General features: G+C 36.6%; 1 protein-coding gene and 1 long non-coding RNA gene across 2 annotated transcripts in view; one reads left to right on the top strand and one right to left on the bottom strand.

Annotated features, from left to right (window-relative positions):
* LOC110438223 (uncharacterized) overlaps positions 1–3900 on the bottom strand; it is a 58354-nt gene extending 54454 nt beyond the window's left edge. Inside the window, exon 1 of the long non-coding RNA XR_012397146.1 lies at positions 3780–3900. This is a non-coding gene — a long non-coding RNA (uncharacterized lncRNA). The remainder of the gene's footprint in view (positions 1–3779) is intronic.
* si:dkey-163m14.2 lies at positions 2763–14231 on the top strand. The gene is made up of 4 exons (XM_001339441.9): positions 2763–2960; positions 5222–5290; positions 6598–6717; positions 10082–14231. Exons 1-4 carry the CDS (start codon positions 2900–2902, stop codon positions 11218–11220), a joined length of 1389 nt encoding a protein of 462 aa, XP_001339477.5. The 5' UTR covers positions 2763–2899; the 3' UTR covers positions 11221–14231.
* The last annotated feature ends 174 nt before the right edge of the window (positions 14232–14405 follow it).

Below are 14405 nucleotides of genomic sequence, written 5' to 3'. Positions count from 1 at the left end.
CAGGGATTTTTCCAACCTCACTTAAAACTGCAGTTGTTAAACCCCTCTTGAAGAAGAGCAACCTGGATAACACCCTATTGAGCAATTACAGGCCAATCTCAAATCTCCCTTTCATTGGCAAAATCATTGAAAAAGTTGTTTTTAACCAGGTTAACAAGTTCTTAAACTTCAGGGGGTGTTTAGACAATTTTCAATCTGGTTTCAGAGCACATCACAGTACAGAGAGCGCTCTTATAAAGATAATCAATGATATACGCCTAAATACAGATTCAGGTAAAATAACAGTGCTGGTATTGTTGGATCTCAGTGCTGCATTTGACACTGTCGATCACAGCATACTTCTGGATAGGCTGGAAAACTGGGTTGGGCTGTCTGGGACAGTCCTTAAATGGTTCAGATCTTACCTTGAAGGTAGAGGTTATCATGTCAGTATAGGTGACCATAGGTCGAGGTGGACACCCATGACATGTGGAGTCCCACAAGGCTCGATTCTGGCACCTCTCCTGTTCAACCTTTACATGCTCCCTCTGAGCCAAATAATGAGAAAGAACCAAATCTCCTACCACAGCTATGCTGATGACACTCAGATCTACCTAGCCTTACTGCCTAATGACTACAGCCCCATTGACACCCTCTGCCAATGCATTGATGAAATTAAAAATTGGATGTGCCAAAATTTTCTTCAGTTAAACAAAGAGAAAACTGAAATGATTGTGTTTGGAAACAGAGATGAGGTTCTCAAGGTAAATGCGTACCTAGGCTCTAAAGGTCAAACGACAAAAAATAAGGTCAAGAATCTTGGTGTGACTCTGGAGTCAGATCTGAGTTTCAACAGTCATGTCAAAGCAGTCAGTAAATCAGCATACTATCATCTCAAAAACATAGCAAGAATCAGATGCTTTGTTTCCAGTGAAGACTTAGAGAAACTTGTTCATGCTTTTATCAGCAGCAGGGTGGATTACTGTAATGGACTCCTCACTGGTCTTCCCAAAAAGACAGTCAGACACTTGCAGCTCATCCAGAATGCTGCAGCCAGAATTCTGACCAGAAGCAGGAAATCAGAGCACATCACACCTGTCCTCAGGTCTTTACACTGGCTGCCAGTTACATTCAGAATAGATTTTAAAGTATTATTACTGGTCTATAAATCACTAAATGGCCTAGGACCTAAATACATCACAGATATGCTCACTCAATACAAACCTAACAGATCACTCAGATCTTTAGGATCATATAAACTAGTAGTTCCAAGAGTTCAGTCTAAGCAGGGTGAATCTGCCTTCAGCCACTATGCTCCTCACTGCTGGAATCAGCTTCCAGAAATGATCAGATGTGCTCCAACATTAGGCACATTCAAATCAAGACTGAAAACACATCTGTTTAGCTGTGCCTTTACTGAATGAGCACTGTGCTGCGTCCGACAGATCGCACTATTATGTTTTTCGTTGTCTTTTTCATTCTTTTATAACCTATTTTAACTCATTTTAATTTGTTTTTATCTGTTTTTAATAATTTTTATTGTCTGCATTTTATGTTCCTAAACTTGTCTTTTTTATTCCTGTTTATGTAAAGCACTTTGAATTGCCACTGTGTATGAAATGTGCTATATAAATAAACTTGCCTTGCCTTGCCTTATAGGAAAACATTTTTAAAAAATTGTAATCTAAAATATACAACATATGTTCTTAATACTTAATGTCTGCAAGCCTATTGTCCGTTTCATTTTATGCAAATAAATCCACTAACTTTCCTTAATCATGCATTAATTTTTTGATACACAAATTATTATTTACACAGAACACATACTATTTCGAGCACCAGTAATATTTTTGAAGCAATGTATTAAATATATATTTATATATTGTAGGCCTTTATATTTATGGCCAGCTTGGTCTATAAGATGAAATTGAAAGTCAGGATCAATCACGTCAAAGTGACATACACACTCATCGGCCACTTTATTAGGTACACCTGTCCAACTTCTCATTAATGCAAATTTCTAATAAGCCAATCACATGGCAGCAATTCATTTAGGCATGAAGACATGGTCAAGACGATCTACCCAGCAAACATAGTTCGATCTAGATCTGCGTGATGTTATCATGTCAACATGGACCAAAATATATGAGGAATATTTCCAGTACCTTGTTGAATCTATGCCACGAATGATTAAGGCAGTTCTGAAGGCAAAAGGGGTTCCAACCTGGTACTAGTAAGATGTACCTAATAAAGTGGCCGGTGAGTGTATATGACCTTTTTTAGTGAATGTAAAACTCCAAACTCTTTCATGAGCAAAAAGTCTCTTATTATTCTGTTTCTAAACATAACCATAAATCACAAATGACAAATTTCAAAGCTAGTTTACTGGAACTGCACAGCAATTAGTCTCCTATCAGTTTCCCCCTTCCACATATCTTTTCCTGTCCAGCACTGGTTTTCTGCAAACCGGAAACGGCCTCTGAGCGAATATGTAAGTTTATTATCTTAATCAGTCGGAGGTCTGCAGTCTCACAAGAATTTGCTGCTTTCCTGACTGGAACATTCTATAGACCAGCTGTGAAAAAAGGCATTTAAGGTCTATATATTCAGGTTTATCTTTAAGCTATTAATTTAAGCTAGGCAAGGAACATTGTTTTCCCCCATATTCGCTGTGGGAACGTCCTTCAGACTCTCTGTCTTTTGGTTTTTAATGGGACGAACAGTTTCATTCGTGATGTCATCGCATTGAAACGCACATCCGCGCTGGAGCCACACCGCAGCACAGACGGGTCAGACCGCGCTGGGACACACTTCACGCGCCTATTCTCTCCTCAAAACAACCCAGCACTATTTCTTTAGTTTGAAGAGCTTGTGTCGTACTTTTTGTACTGAAATTCACTTTTACAACTGATTGGACAGCATGAAGAAGAAAACCATCTTGTTTTTAATTCTACAAGCGCATATTTGTCTCTTCTCTAACGGTAAGTTCATTGGCGCATGAAGGAAATGAGGTAATGGTTTTTCAGAAGCTGTTTATGGTTTTCTGGTGAGCTTTATAACAACGAAACGATCATGAATGAATGAAATAGCAGTCATTATAAGAAATAACATTGTTTCGCTATAGACTAATTGTATTAGCATGTTTTTTCCCCATTTGTTTTGGCGCATTGATTATTATGACCGCAAAGTTATTAGCCTACAAATGTAATGGCTAACTTAAACTAAACAACGTTTATTTAGACTCCAAAACCTTTTTTATTTTTACTTATTTATTATTATTTGTTTTCACAGCAAGACTGCTCCGGTTTCCACCACAGAATTTTTCTTATAATTCAAATGGCCAAATTCTAACTGAGGAAAGTTGAATGCTCTGGCCAGTTTATTTATTTTATATATATATTTAGTTTAGTTATTTATTTTATTTTTAAAAAAGTAATGATAGATGATAATAAATTTGTATTTAAAAAATAATTATATTTCTTATATTTCTTTATTCTAAATGTTAATTATTTATAAAACTGTAAAAAGTAAAACTTACAGTTTAAAAGCACATTTGTAAACAAACACTTAAAATAAAAACAAAACTCAAATAATATGGTAGGCAATTTAAGAAAATGGTAGGAAATATTTTGGTACATCAGAAAGTTTAGTTATGATAACTATCCAACAAAATATTACAGCAAAAAAAAAAAAATCTTAAAATGTCACTAAAATGACATTTAAGCGGGGTGGAACACAAGCATTAACTGCATTATCATGATAGACTTATTCAGTAGCAAACTTGGGTTTATGTGACTTACACTTTTCGTTGACAAAAGCATCCACCGTTATTTAGCTGCCGCCATCCTCACACGTGTGTGCCACATGCCTCGCACACCTTACTCTTGCATGGGAAATTCTCCTGCAGTTTTGAATGTAGCTACAGCCTCTTACATGACAGCAGGGAAAAGCTCAGCCTCAGCCAATCACATCGTTCATGTGTGTTTGGGGGCGGTGCGACTCGAGGAAAGAACGTGATTTAACCCGTTCTGCATGTCTAGGTTAATATTGACAGTATGATTTTATTTAAGTGAATTAAATTATTGGGGGGTACACTTCGATAGTTGGTGGATATTGGTGGGGACGAGTCCCCTCCGTCCATGCTAAATCTATACGCCCCTGGAATGGATGTTTTCCAGTACTGGGTTGCAGCTGGAAGGGCATCAACTGTGTAAAACCAACACAATCTCACAGCAATTTGTAACTTTTTGATTTAGTGGCTAATTCGTATGAATTCGTATAATCTAATTCGTACAATTTAGTATGATTTGCTCATCACCCAATGACGGTTGGGGTTAGGGGTTGGGTTAGGTGCCACGCCTCCTACATTTTCGTATGACTGAACTCGTACGAATTAGCCACTAAACTGACAAAACGTAAAATACGTTTCCTCGTGAGATCAGGCTGGTAAAACATGCTTGATAAGTTGGTGGTTCATTCTGAAGTGGCGACCCCTGATGAATTGAGGGACTAAGTCGAAGAAAAATGAATTATTTGTTTTTGGGACTTGGTAAATTTCACAAATAATTAAGTTACACGTGATCTTTTTCAACTGAAAGTTTAACAAACTCTACAGTTTAACAAAGTGACTTTTATTGACATTTTAGAAATTTGAAATCCTATAATCTATAGGAAACACAGTAATACACTGTTGAGACTGTTAGCTATTTGCCTCTTCTGTTAAAGTCACAAAGGGAAAATAAGTGTTGGGGATGTTTGATCGATTGCTTTTTATAAATACCTAAAATATATAGACAAATAGCTCTGTAAAATAACAGAAAATGTACTGGCAGTTTATTACAAGGTCTTTGTATCATAATGTACAAAACCAACCCAGACAATATATCACTTTAAACTATTAAAAATGTCAATAAAAGTCACTTTTACAAACTTTTCAAGGTTAAAAAGTGGTTGAAAGAAAAATCCAGGTCGCATAATGTAATTCAAAAGCATGGGGAAACATAAAAAATAAAAACATTAATCAGAAAAACTGCAAATTTAAAGATATGTTTTACAGTGCATGCATGTTTAATCCCTCCAGGAAACTCAACAGCTTCAGAATAGCTTCTGATAGAGATGTGATTCATAGAATTCCTGGGAAATGTCCCGTGTATTTTGGCAGAAAACAATCTGATTCTTCTGATTCTTATCTAATAGTGTTATGTAAGGAGAACTTACTGGTGTCTCTTTTGTTTGATTTTAGTTGGAGCTGAAGATGCAACAACTGATCAACCAGTTTATTTAACTGCTCATCATGAGGATCCCAGAACAGGTAATGTAGCAAATGTGACCAGACTAATACAAAAAACAACAACATTTCACTTTATAACTCTGGAGTCTACAGAAATAATAATGCTATAACCACTTCTTTAAAAGAGCTGTAATAGAGGTTTTTTCTTTGAGTCATTAAAGTCTATTATTATTATACTGTACAATGCTTATTTTACTATTGCAGATTTTTAAAACTAAGGTCAACAATTAATAAGTTAATTAGTTAATCCACTTGAAAAAATAAACTATGTAGGTAATCTTTAATCAAAATCTGACCATTTGTTTTGGCTCTGGAATGGCAGTCCCTTGTGATGATGTCATTTGATGGCTTGGGAGAAATATGCTTAGCCACAACCCACATAGATATATACATTAGATGCTACCTACCCTGTTGTTGTCTTTTGGAAGGAATGCATTAATAGAGCCGCCATTTTAGTACAGGGTAGTGCTCCTTTGAAATGAATGCGGGACCAAGCTGCAGTGGAAGACTGTGACCATCCAGAGCCAGAGATATACACATATATCCGTGATCGGGAGTTTTCCCGGTGGTCAGAATGCAATTTTTTTTTAAATTACGAAAATCATAATTTTACATCACTTTTTGTACATTGATAGATGTACAATAGTGATCGCACAGACATTTGAGACAAGTACACAGTTAAAGTATTTACACACAGTCTATCATATAAGGTCCTATTATCCAGTAGGCAGATCTTGAAGTTCTTCTTGTTAAAAACGGCTTTATTCATCTTTAGCTATGTCCAGGGCCAGATGGAATCTGCAGACGTGTTTTGCTATTTCTGCAGAGAATTTTGGTAAAAATCTGCGGATTTCTGCGGAATTATTTTGGGAGTATCATAACTAAAACCTTAATTACTGAAATAAAAAGTAATACCTTTGTAACTTTTATTTAATGTTTAAATTGCAAATCTAATTAGATTCACTTTTTTTAAACAAAACAAGTCTCTCATATAATATATATACTAAAAGACAGAAAACTTTACAAACTGAATTGTCCATAAATCAGATAAACATTTTCATATTAGTCAATAATATTACTGTAATTAATAAAAAACTAAACAAATTTAGATTTACACACATTTACTTAAATAAATAAACAGAATTAATGATGGGCTAAAAATCTGCGTAATTCTGCGGAAAATCTGCAGAAAATCTGCAGAATTCTGCGCGCGCAGATTCCGTTTGGGCCTAGTTATGTCTTAATTTTCAAGGTCTCCACACAGATGTGACACTTACTTGTCTAACAACATTATGAGAGCTGTCAGTGACTTTTCTGTTTGGTTACAGGGCCCCCTGGACGCAGTTTTGCTATTAAACAGGTCTACGTAACCAACACCTATGAACCGATTGACATGGAGGAGGCATTACCAAACTCGAATTCCTCAAATTCAAATAAACCCACAAAAGGTACAGAATTTTCATTCTTTAATTTTATTCAGAACTTTCATGCTTTTGATTATGTTCGTTTTCAGTATTTTCAAAATAAGTTTAAAGTTCTTTAGGTAAAAGCGAAAGTTTTAGTTTTCAAAAAAGGAAATTTCCTCATCTTTTATTGTTCTTGATGTGGTTCTTCCATTGAACACCGAAGAATATATTAGGAAGAATGTTGGTTTCTTGCACCCATTGACATCCATCATAGGAAAACAAAATTACTATAGGAGTCGATGGGTTCCAGCATCCAGCATTTTTCAGAAAAGAATCCTTTGTGTTCAACAGAAGAAAGAAGCTCAGGTTATGAAAAGGTGCAGAGTGAGTAAATGATGACAGAATTTTCAGTTTTGGGCGAGCAATCCCTTTAAAAACCCAAATATGCCTTTAAAAACCATTAAAGGATTGCAAAAATCAGTTTTATAAGGGTGTTAATACAGTTGTGTGAAAATAATGTGCGATTATAATCATCTCTAATGGTAAAATGAATTAATTCTATTTTTATAATCACACTTAATAAAAACAGTCTGCAGAAACAATTTGATTGACATTCTTCGTTGAAAATCTGCCTATAGCGTGCCGCTCCACCTTATTTTGGCACAAAATGACACAATTTGGCTCAAAGCCTAAAAGGAGCAGTTTCAAACAGTTATAAAAAATATTTGTGTGGTATTTTGAGCTGAAATGTCACACGCACTCTAGGGACATCAGAGACTTATTATACATCTTGTAAAAATATATATAATAGCCCCCCTTAAAAGAAGCAACATGTAGAATTCCGAAACTCTTGCCATTAGAGACACTGGTGGTCATTTTTGAACTGCAGTTGGCGGCCTGTTGCTTCTACTCCCCATCATGCACAAATAACATACGAAGCTGAATGCTTTTGGCATTATAAAACCTTTTTTTGGACCATAGAGAAACTCTCGGTAGTGAGTTTAAATGTCACATTCTTTTAATTTTCCCTGTAAAAACGTCCTAAGTACTTCACATGAAAATAAGTCTAAAGGCTTCCACATAAGCAACCAAAGAAATTTGGAAAGGTCTTATTTTTAAGTTTTGACGAATACACACAATTCTTACTCAAATGTCCCTGGGGCATAAAATCTTATGTTGCAAATGTATATTTTAGTGATGAGCACAAATACATTGTATGAGTCAAAATTTTCGATTTTTCTTTTAAGCCAAAAATGATTAGTAATCCTCATTGTAAGGCAATTAATTTAGTTTTTTTTACTTACTCAGTATTTAGATTTTTGGGAACCCTCAGATTGCCGATACAGGGTGTCTGCGGGGACTTAAAAAGTATTAAAAGTTGATAAATCAAGCATGAGAAAATTAAGGCCCATAAAAAGTAATAAAAAGTCTGAATTGTGTTGTTGCGAGGTCTTAAGTTTTTTGTTCAAGTGTTCTCCAAAGTGTTTGACAATTGGTTCGGGCCAGGTGCGTCCAGCCAAGCTCCTCCATCCGGGTGATGTCACGTAGTTTGCGACAAACGTGGGAAGGTGATGTGATGCTCTGCACATGTAATGAAACTATACAGCGAAACAGATGGCAAAATGGGAAATTGTAAGTTTGTGTACTCCTGGTTGGAGAAAGATGATTTTAAACAGTGGCTGAAGCCTGTCGCTGAAAACAATTGCGTAATTTATTCTTTCAAGCTTTGTTTCTTTGGAGCTTACCGGAGTTCTGTAGCATGGTTGTGCTTTATTCATTTACAGATATTGAACAACAACTCTTTATTTTAGTTTTTACATTTACATTGTTTTATTATTATTATTATTATTTAAGTTCCCAGGGTCTGCAGGTTGCAAAGTCCCGAATTTTGCTTGCCAATCTTAAGCCAATTGTAATGGATTGTTTTGGTTCAGTTTGGAATTTTTCCACCCAACGCAGAGCCCAGGGGACCAGAGTGAGTTCTCCAACTTGGCCCCTCCTGGTCCTAACTACAACTGTTTATTAACAAGTGTTTATTAAGTTAAAGGTTTGATACAGATTAGAACTTGAAGTGTTGATGAGATACTTTAATATTTTAAGTGTCTTAAAATATTCCTAATATAAAGTCTTAAAAAGGTATTGAAATTACCTGTAGGATTCCTGCGTATACCCTGAGATATTCCAATAGTCATATTTCTGCCAAATAAAGTCATATTCTAACAAAGAATACATCAATGGACGCTTTTCACAAGACTGTTATGATGTGATTAACGGTCACCAGCATGTCCCCTCTCCCCATACGGCCTGCACTCACACTGCATTTTGCCTTCGGAGCCGGAGCACGCTAACGTCATCGATGACGCGACTGTTCAGTTTAACAAAAAGAGTAGTGCTCTCGCCTGTTTGGGATGCAGTGACACACAGTCACATAATTAGCTGAACAGATCCACCTCTTTTGATGCTGATAAATTCACATAAAACTCCTTGTGCTTTGCGTATTAGGAGGTTTGCTAAAGGTGCAGCTGGTGTGCAGCGATGGGTTTGCATCTTTCATAAACTATGACAGTTCGCGTTCATTGAAAATTAAGAATGATGACTAAATCCATATAAAACAGTCCCTTAAAAGTGACATTGCGTCTTCAGTTTCGGGCTCAGGCGTGCTTTTCACTCACACTACAAGCGCACCACGCCAAAACCAAACCCAACCACTCTCTGGCACACCTTTTATACTTCTGCACGCTGTCTTTGTTCCTCTGCATTAACACTTCCGAAACTCTAGTTGGCAGTGACGTGTTAATGTTCCTCTGTGTCGAGTTTCATCACTGGTGTTTTGCTTTTTCTGAACACTTCCTGAATGTACAAGTTGCTCAAACTCGCTCATTTTGAGGCAGTAACCGGGGGATGTGCAACAACTACAACTACTATGAGGTAAACACAAAACAAAACTTTCCATCTGGAGCTCCTTCACGGGATTCCACACTTGTAAACAATCGCTCCATCGGGCTCGCGCCATTCGCGCAGCTCTCGGCCCCATCCAGACTGGTCAGCGCTACCAAGTCGACCAATCACAGAGCTTGGCCTACTCGTCGTTACGACGTGTAGTTACATTTTTTGAGAGGTGCACATCAGCGACGCCGACGACCACGGCGTAGGGCTATGTGTCAACGCGTAAGGTGCGCCGTAGCATATGCGTGCATTTGACGCAGAAGTATAAATCAGCCTTAAGTTTACCCAACTATGACAACTTCCACTACTGAGAAACCCGGAAATGTGAAAAGGGTCCATAGAAAGCTTATTTGTTCAGTTGATTTGTTAATCTCAATTTTGAAAAATTGCCAATATTTAGTTGTATAGTGGTGTTATAAAAGCCGTCACTAATCTTATGTTTTTGTATGTTTGCTTGCAGAAATTGTGTTCCTTAGTTATGCCATCGAAAAACCAGAAGTGTCTCAGTCTAAAAAAGCACATCCATGTAACGACACTGATCAGAAATGCAACCGGACAACAATCGTGGAAAAATTCAAAATCTCAGATGATGCCGTTGAGTTCCTGAAAGGCCCGCTGGTCACCCGCTTCATGCCGTCCTTCTACATCTTCATCGTCCTCATCAGTTTGCCTCTGAACGCTTTGGCTTTGGTGACGTTCACCTGCAGGATCAGAGAAAAGAAACCAGCTGTGATCTACATGTCTCACCTGGCGTGTGTGGATCTGCTCTTCGCCCTGCTGCTGCCTCTGAAGATCCACTACCAGCTGAACGCTTCTGATTGGCTGTTTGGTGAGGCGGCGTGTCGTGTGCTCACTGCAGCGTATTACTGCTACATGTACTGCTCCATACTGCTGATGATGTGCATGAGTGTGGACAGACTGCTGGCCGTGGTGTTTCCAGTCGCCTCTTTAACCTGGAGAAATGCAAGGAAAGCCTCGCTTATATGCGCATTAGTCTGGCTGCTGGCGCTCGCTGGTACTGTGCCACTACTATTAATGAGACAAACATTCCAGATTGAGGATGTGGGCGTCACATGCCATGATGCGCTGATTCATAACAACCCTAAAGATCAGCAATATTTGTATGTGTTCTTCATCCTTTCGTGCTTTTACTACTTCGTACCACTCATTATCACCATAGTGAGCTACTCCACCATCATATATGTGCTCCGTGCAAAGTCCAACCGATTATCGAAATCTCCATCATGGTTGAAAAAACGACGGAGAGCTGCGATTATGCTTATCGCCATGTTGTCTGAGTTTATGGTGTGTTTTGCTCCAATCAACGGCATCCTGTTGTATCACTGCATTCGATTGGCTGTTGGAGGAAACAGTGGCGAGGGAGATTCATCTTATAGTGCATACATGTTGGCTGTGTGTTTGGGGAGCGCAAGTGTTTTTCTGGATCCTCTGCTATACTATTATGGCTCGTCTCAATGCAGACAGAAGATCAGCTCTCTGTTTTGGTGGAAAAAGTCAAAAGCCCTCTTATCAAAAGGAAGCAGGTCAGGATCCTCTTTTGTAAGTATTGAGTACACTAAGGCGTCAGTTAAGATGTAAATTAGTGAACACTTTCTTTTTTTAGTTGTGTATATAATACTGCTTATTGGCTAAATTGTACATGAATATGTGATTATCACTTAAATTGTGAAGTTCTCTGATATTCGATATGCAGAAGTGTAGATAAATCATGAATTAAAGGGGACCTATTATGCGAAAATCTATTTTATAAGGGGTTTAAACACAGTTTTGTGGTAACAGGCTGTGAATATAACCCAGCCTATAATGGTAAAAATTAATTAATTCTATTTTATATAATCACACTTCATACAGTCTGCAGAAACACTTTGATTGACAATGTCATCAGAGGGGGAAAGCCCCGCCCATTAACGACAATCGCTCCCTCATTAGCATAGGGTATTACTCTTGTTTTTAAATCTGCCACTATGCTGGCACATAGGCATTTGTAGCTCCGCCCTCTTTACAAAGCAGCACATCTCATTTGAATATAAAGTGGCAGTCACAAAAATAGCACAATTTAACTCAAAGCCTGAAAGGAGAAGTTTCAAATAATTATTAAATATTATTTGAGTGGTATTTTGAAGTGAAACGTCACATACACACTTAAGGGACATCAGAGACTTATTTTATATCTTGTTAAAAAAAGGGGCATAATAGGTCCCCTTTAAAACTTACTTTTTAGGGTAGGGTTTATTTGATCTAAAAATAAAGGGGGGATTTCAAATATTTCTTCATTTTTATTATATTGTAAGGGTGCTTTCCATTTATTACGAAAACAGTACTGCAAGAAACTTTTGATTTTAACAACAGAACTCAGAAGCTGTAATTTTAATAAAAATAAAATGAAGAAATAATGAGCTGAAAATTTTTTTTTGTAAAATATTCAGTACTGTGAAAATACACAGTTACTGTAGAAATCACTATAATTTGTACAACCCATATTTATTTTTAGTCTCATTTTCAATAAATTATTTAGTTATTCACTCATAAAACTTCATGTTTCACTGGTGGATCATTTTCGAAGAATAATTCAGTGGCATATTTTTCATGGCTGGTTGTCGCCACCTATTGGTCAAATAACGTAATTGCTGCCTATAAGTTTCATTTTTGAACATCAAGTTAATTGCATTTGATGGTGATTTAATTTTTACCATAAACATTAGTGATTTTATCTAAGCCATAAACTGTTATCCCAGTACTTCTGTGTTATTTGACTGTAAACTAAAGACATCTCTTTCTTAATTTTTGTGTTTTTCAAACACAAATTTGAATGCAGCGATTCAAAGGATTAACAAACATGTGCAAATCACCATCATTTATAATTTATGTTGCGTGGGTGTTGAGATCCAGATCTTTTAAAGATTAATCTTGCAGCTTACACTGAATTCATTAATGCAAGGTAAAAAAAGTAGTGACAGAAAACACCTTTAATAACCCACCACATCATGAATAACCTACCACAACTTCTTCCGTCATCATTATAATTTACAGCAAAGCCTAAATGCTTCCATTCATGTGATTTGAATGATGCAAGAGGCAATTTCTTTGCGATCGTTATATGTTTAGGATTAATGTACAAGTAAAAAAAATTATTAATTCACAGGTAATGTGTGTTTCGAACCGTGGGTTGTGATCTGTACTTATCACAAATCAACCGTGATCCATTACACTATTATATGGCTTTGTTTTTGTCTAGTTTTTTTATGCATGTATCCTTGTATGTACAGTTGACGTCAGAATTATTAGCTTTCCTGAATAATAATTTTGACCTTAAAAAAATTAAAACTGCTTTAATTCAAGCCGAAATACCTTTTTCTAGAAGAAAAAAATATTATAGGAATTACTGTGAAAAATTAAACATCATTTGGGAAATTTTTGAAAAAAAAATCATTTTGACTTCAACTGTATATTTTATCCCTCTACTTTTTCTATATATGTAAAGCACTTTGAGATGCTACTTTTTAAAGACTCTATATAAAATAAAGATTATTATTATTTATACCTAAAATTCTGATTTAAGCTAAAGCAGGATGAGTTTCCTTTTAGTGCTGGTAAAATTCCAGCACCGATGTCAGGAGGCCAAAATAACCCTTATCAAGTCTGTTTTAATCTAATCTATTTCCTGTTTATGACTGTAGTGTTGTGTAAGAAATCTGGTGAAAACAAAAGTATTTTATATTTTTTATACATGGAGAATGTTATTGACTTGGCGGTATGGTGGTTAGCATTGTCATCTAACAGCAAGAGGTTCGCTGGTTCAAGTCCCGGCTAGGCCTGTTGGCGTTTCTATTCTTTATATTCTGCCCATATTGGTGTGGGTTTCCTCCGGGTGCTCCGGTTTCCCCCACAGTCCAACCACATGCGCTATAGGTGAATTGAATAAACTAAATTGGCCGTAGTGTATGTGTAATGCGAGAATGTATGGGTGTTTCCCAGTACTGGATTTCAGCTGGAAGGACATCCACTGCGTAAAACATATGGTGGATAAGTTGGTGGTTCATTACGTTGTGGTGACCCCAGATTAATAAAGGGACTAAGCCAAAGAAAAATGAATGAATTAATAATATTGGCTTTTTAATCTCACAATTTTGAGAAACTTCATTCAGCTTAATTCAGCTAAAATTGGAGGATTCTTTTGATCTATTCATGTTTTCACAATGCCAAAACAGGAAACAGCGTCATATTGCAGGTACTTTCAACAATTAGGCAGAAATGTACAATTAATACATAATAAAAATCTAATAGTTCTAAAATCTTAATATAATTCTGTATAACTTGCTACATAAATATATCTATTACCATTATATGTGTACTGTTTCTATAAGTTATAACCGCTGATGCTTTACAGTTTGCTGCACTTTACTAAATTGCTTTATGTGTATTATGTGTAAATACTACTGTATGTGAATATTCCCTTTCGACATAAAAGAGCTATTTGTAAAGCAAGCGTATTTTTGACAACTGTATGTTTTATTCTGTATGCAAAACTGTTATGTGATGGACTATTTCACACTGCAAATGATGGCTGGAATAAAATGCATAACAACCTGTCCTTGTCTCCGCTATATTATATTGTATCGCCAAAGAAGCTACATTCAAAAATGTAATACTGTTACTGTAATGTGTGTATTTATTTAGTGCATTTGGCCATACACCCAAAGCGCGTCACAATCATGGGGGGAGGTCTCTCTACACCACCAGCAGTGTGCAGCATGGGCATCCAC

This window comes from Danio rerio, chromosome 21 (assembly GCF_049306965.1).
Source record: "Danio rerio strain Tuebingen ecotype United States chromosome 21, GRCz12tu, whole genome shotgun sequence".
NCBI lineage: Eukaryota > Metazoa > Chordata > Actinopteri > Cypriniformes > Danionidae > Danio > Danio rerio.
Note: the sequence above shows the minus strand (reverse complement) of the source record. Positions and strands in the feature narration are given on the sequence as shown.

Bases quoted from the DNA above. Each gene is read 5' to 3' on its own strand.
- si:dkey-163m14.2 (XM_001339441.9), top strand. From the start codon at position 2,900: ATGAAGAAGAAAACCATCTTGTTTTTAATTCTACAAGCGCATATTTGT. The intron at 2,961-5,221 runs GTAAGTTCATTG...GTTTGATTTTAG, and splicing joins TATTTGTCTCTTCTCTAACG to TTGGAGCTGAAGATGCAACA. The intron at 5,291-6,597 runs GTAATGTAGCAA...GTTTGGTTACAG, and splicing joins TCATGAGGATCCCAGAACAG to GGCCCCCTGGACGCAGTTTT.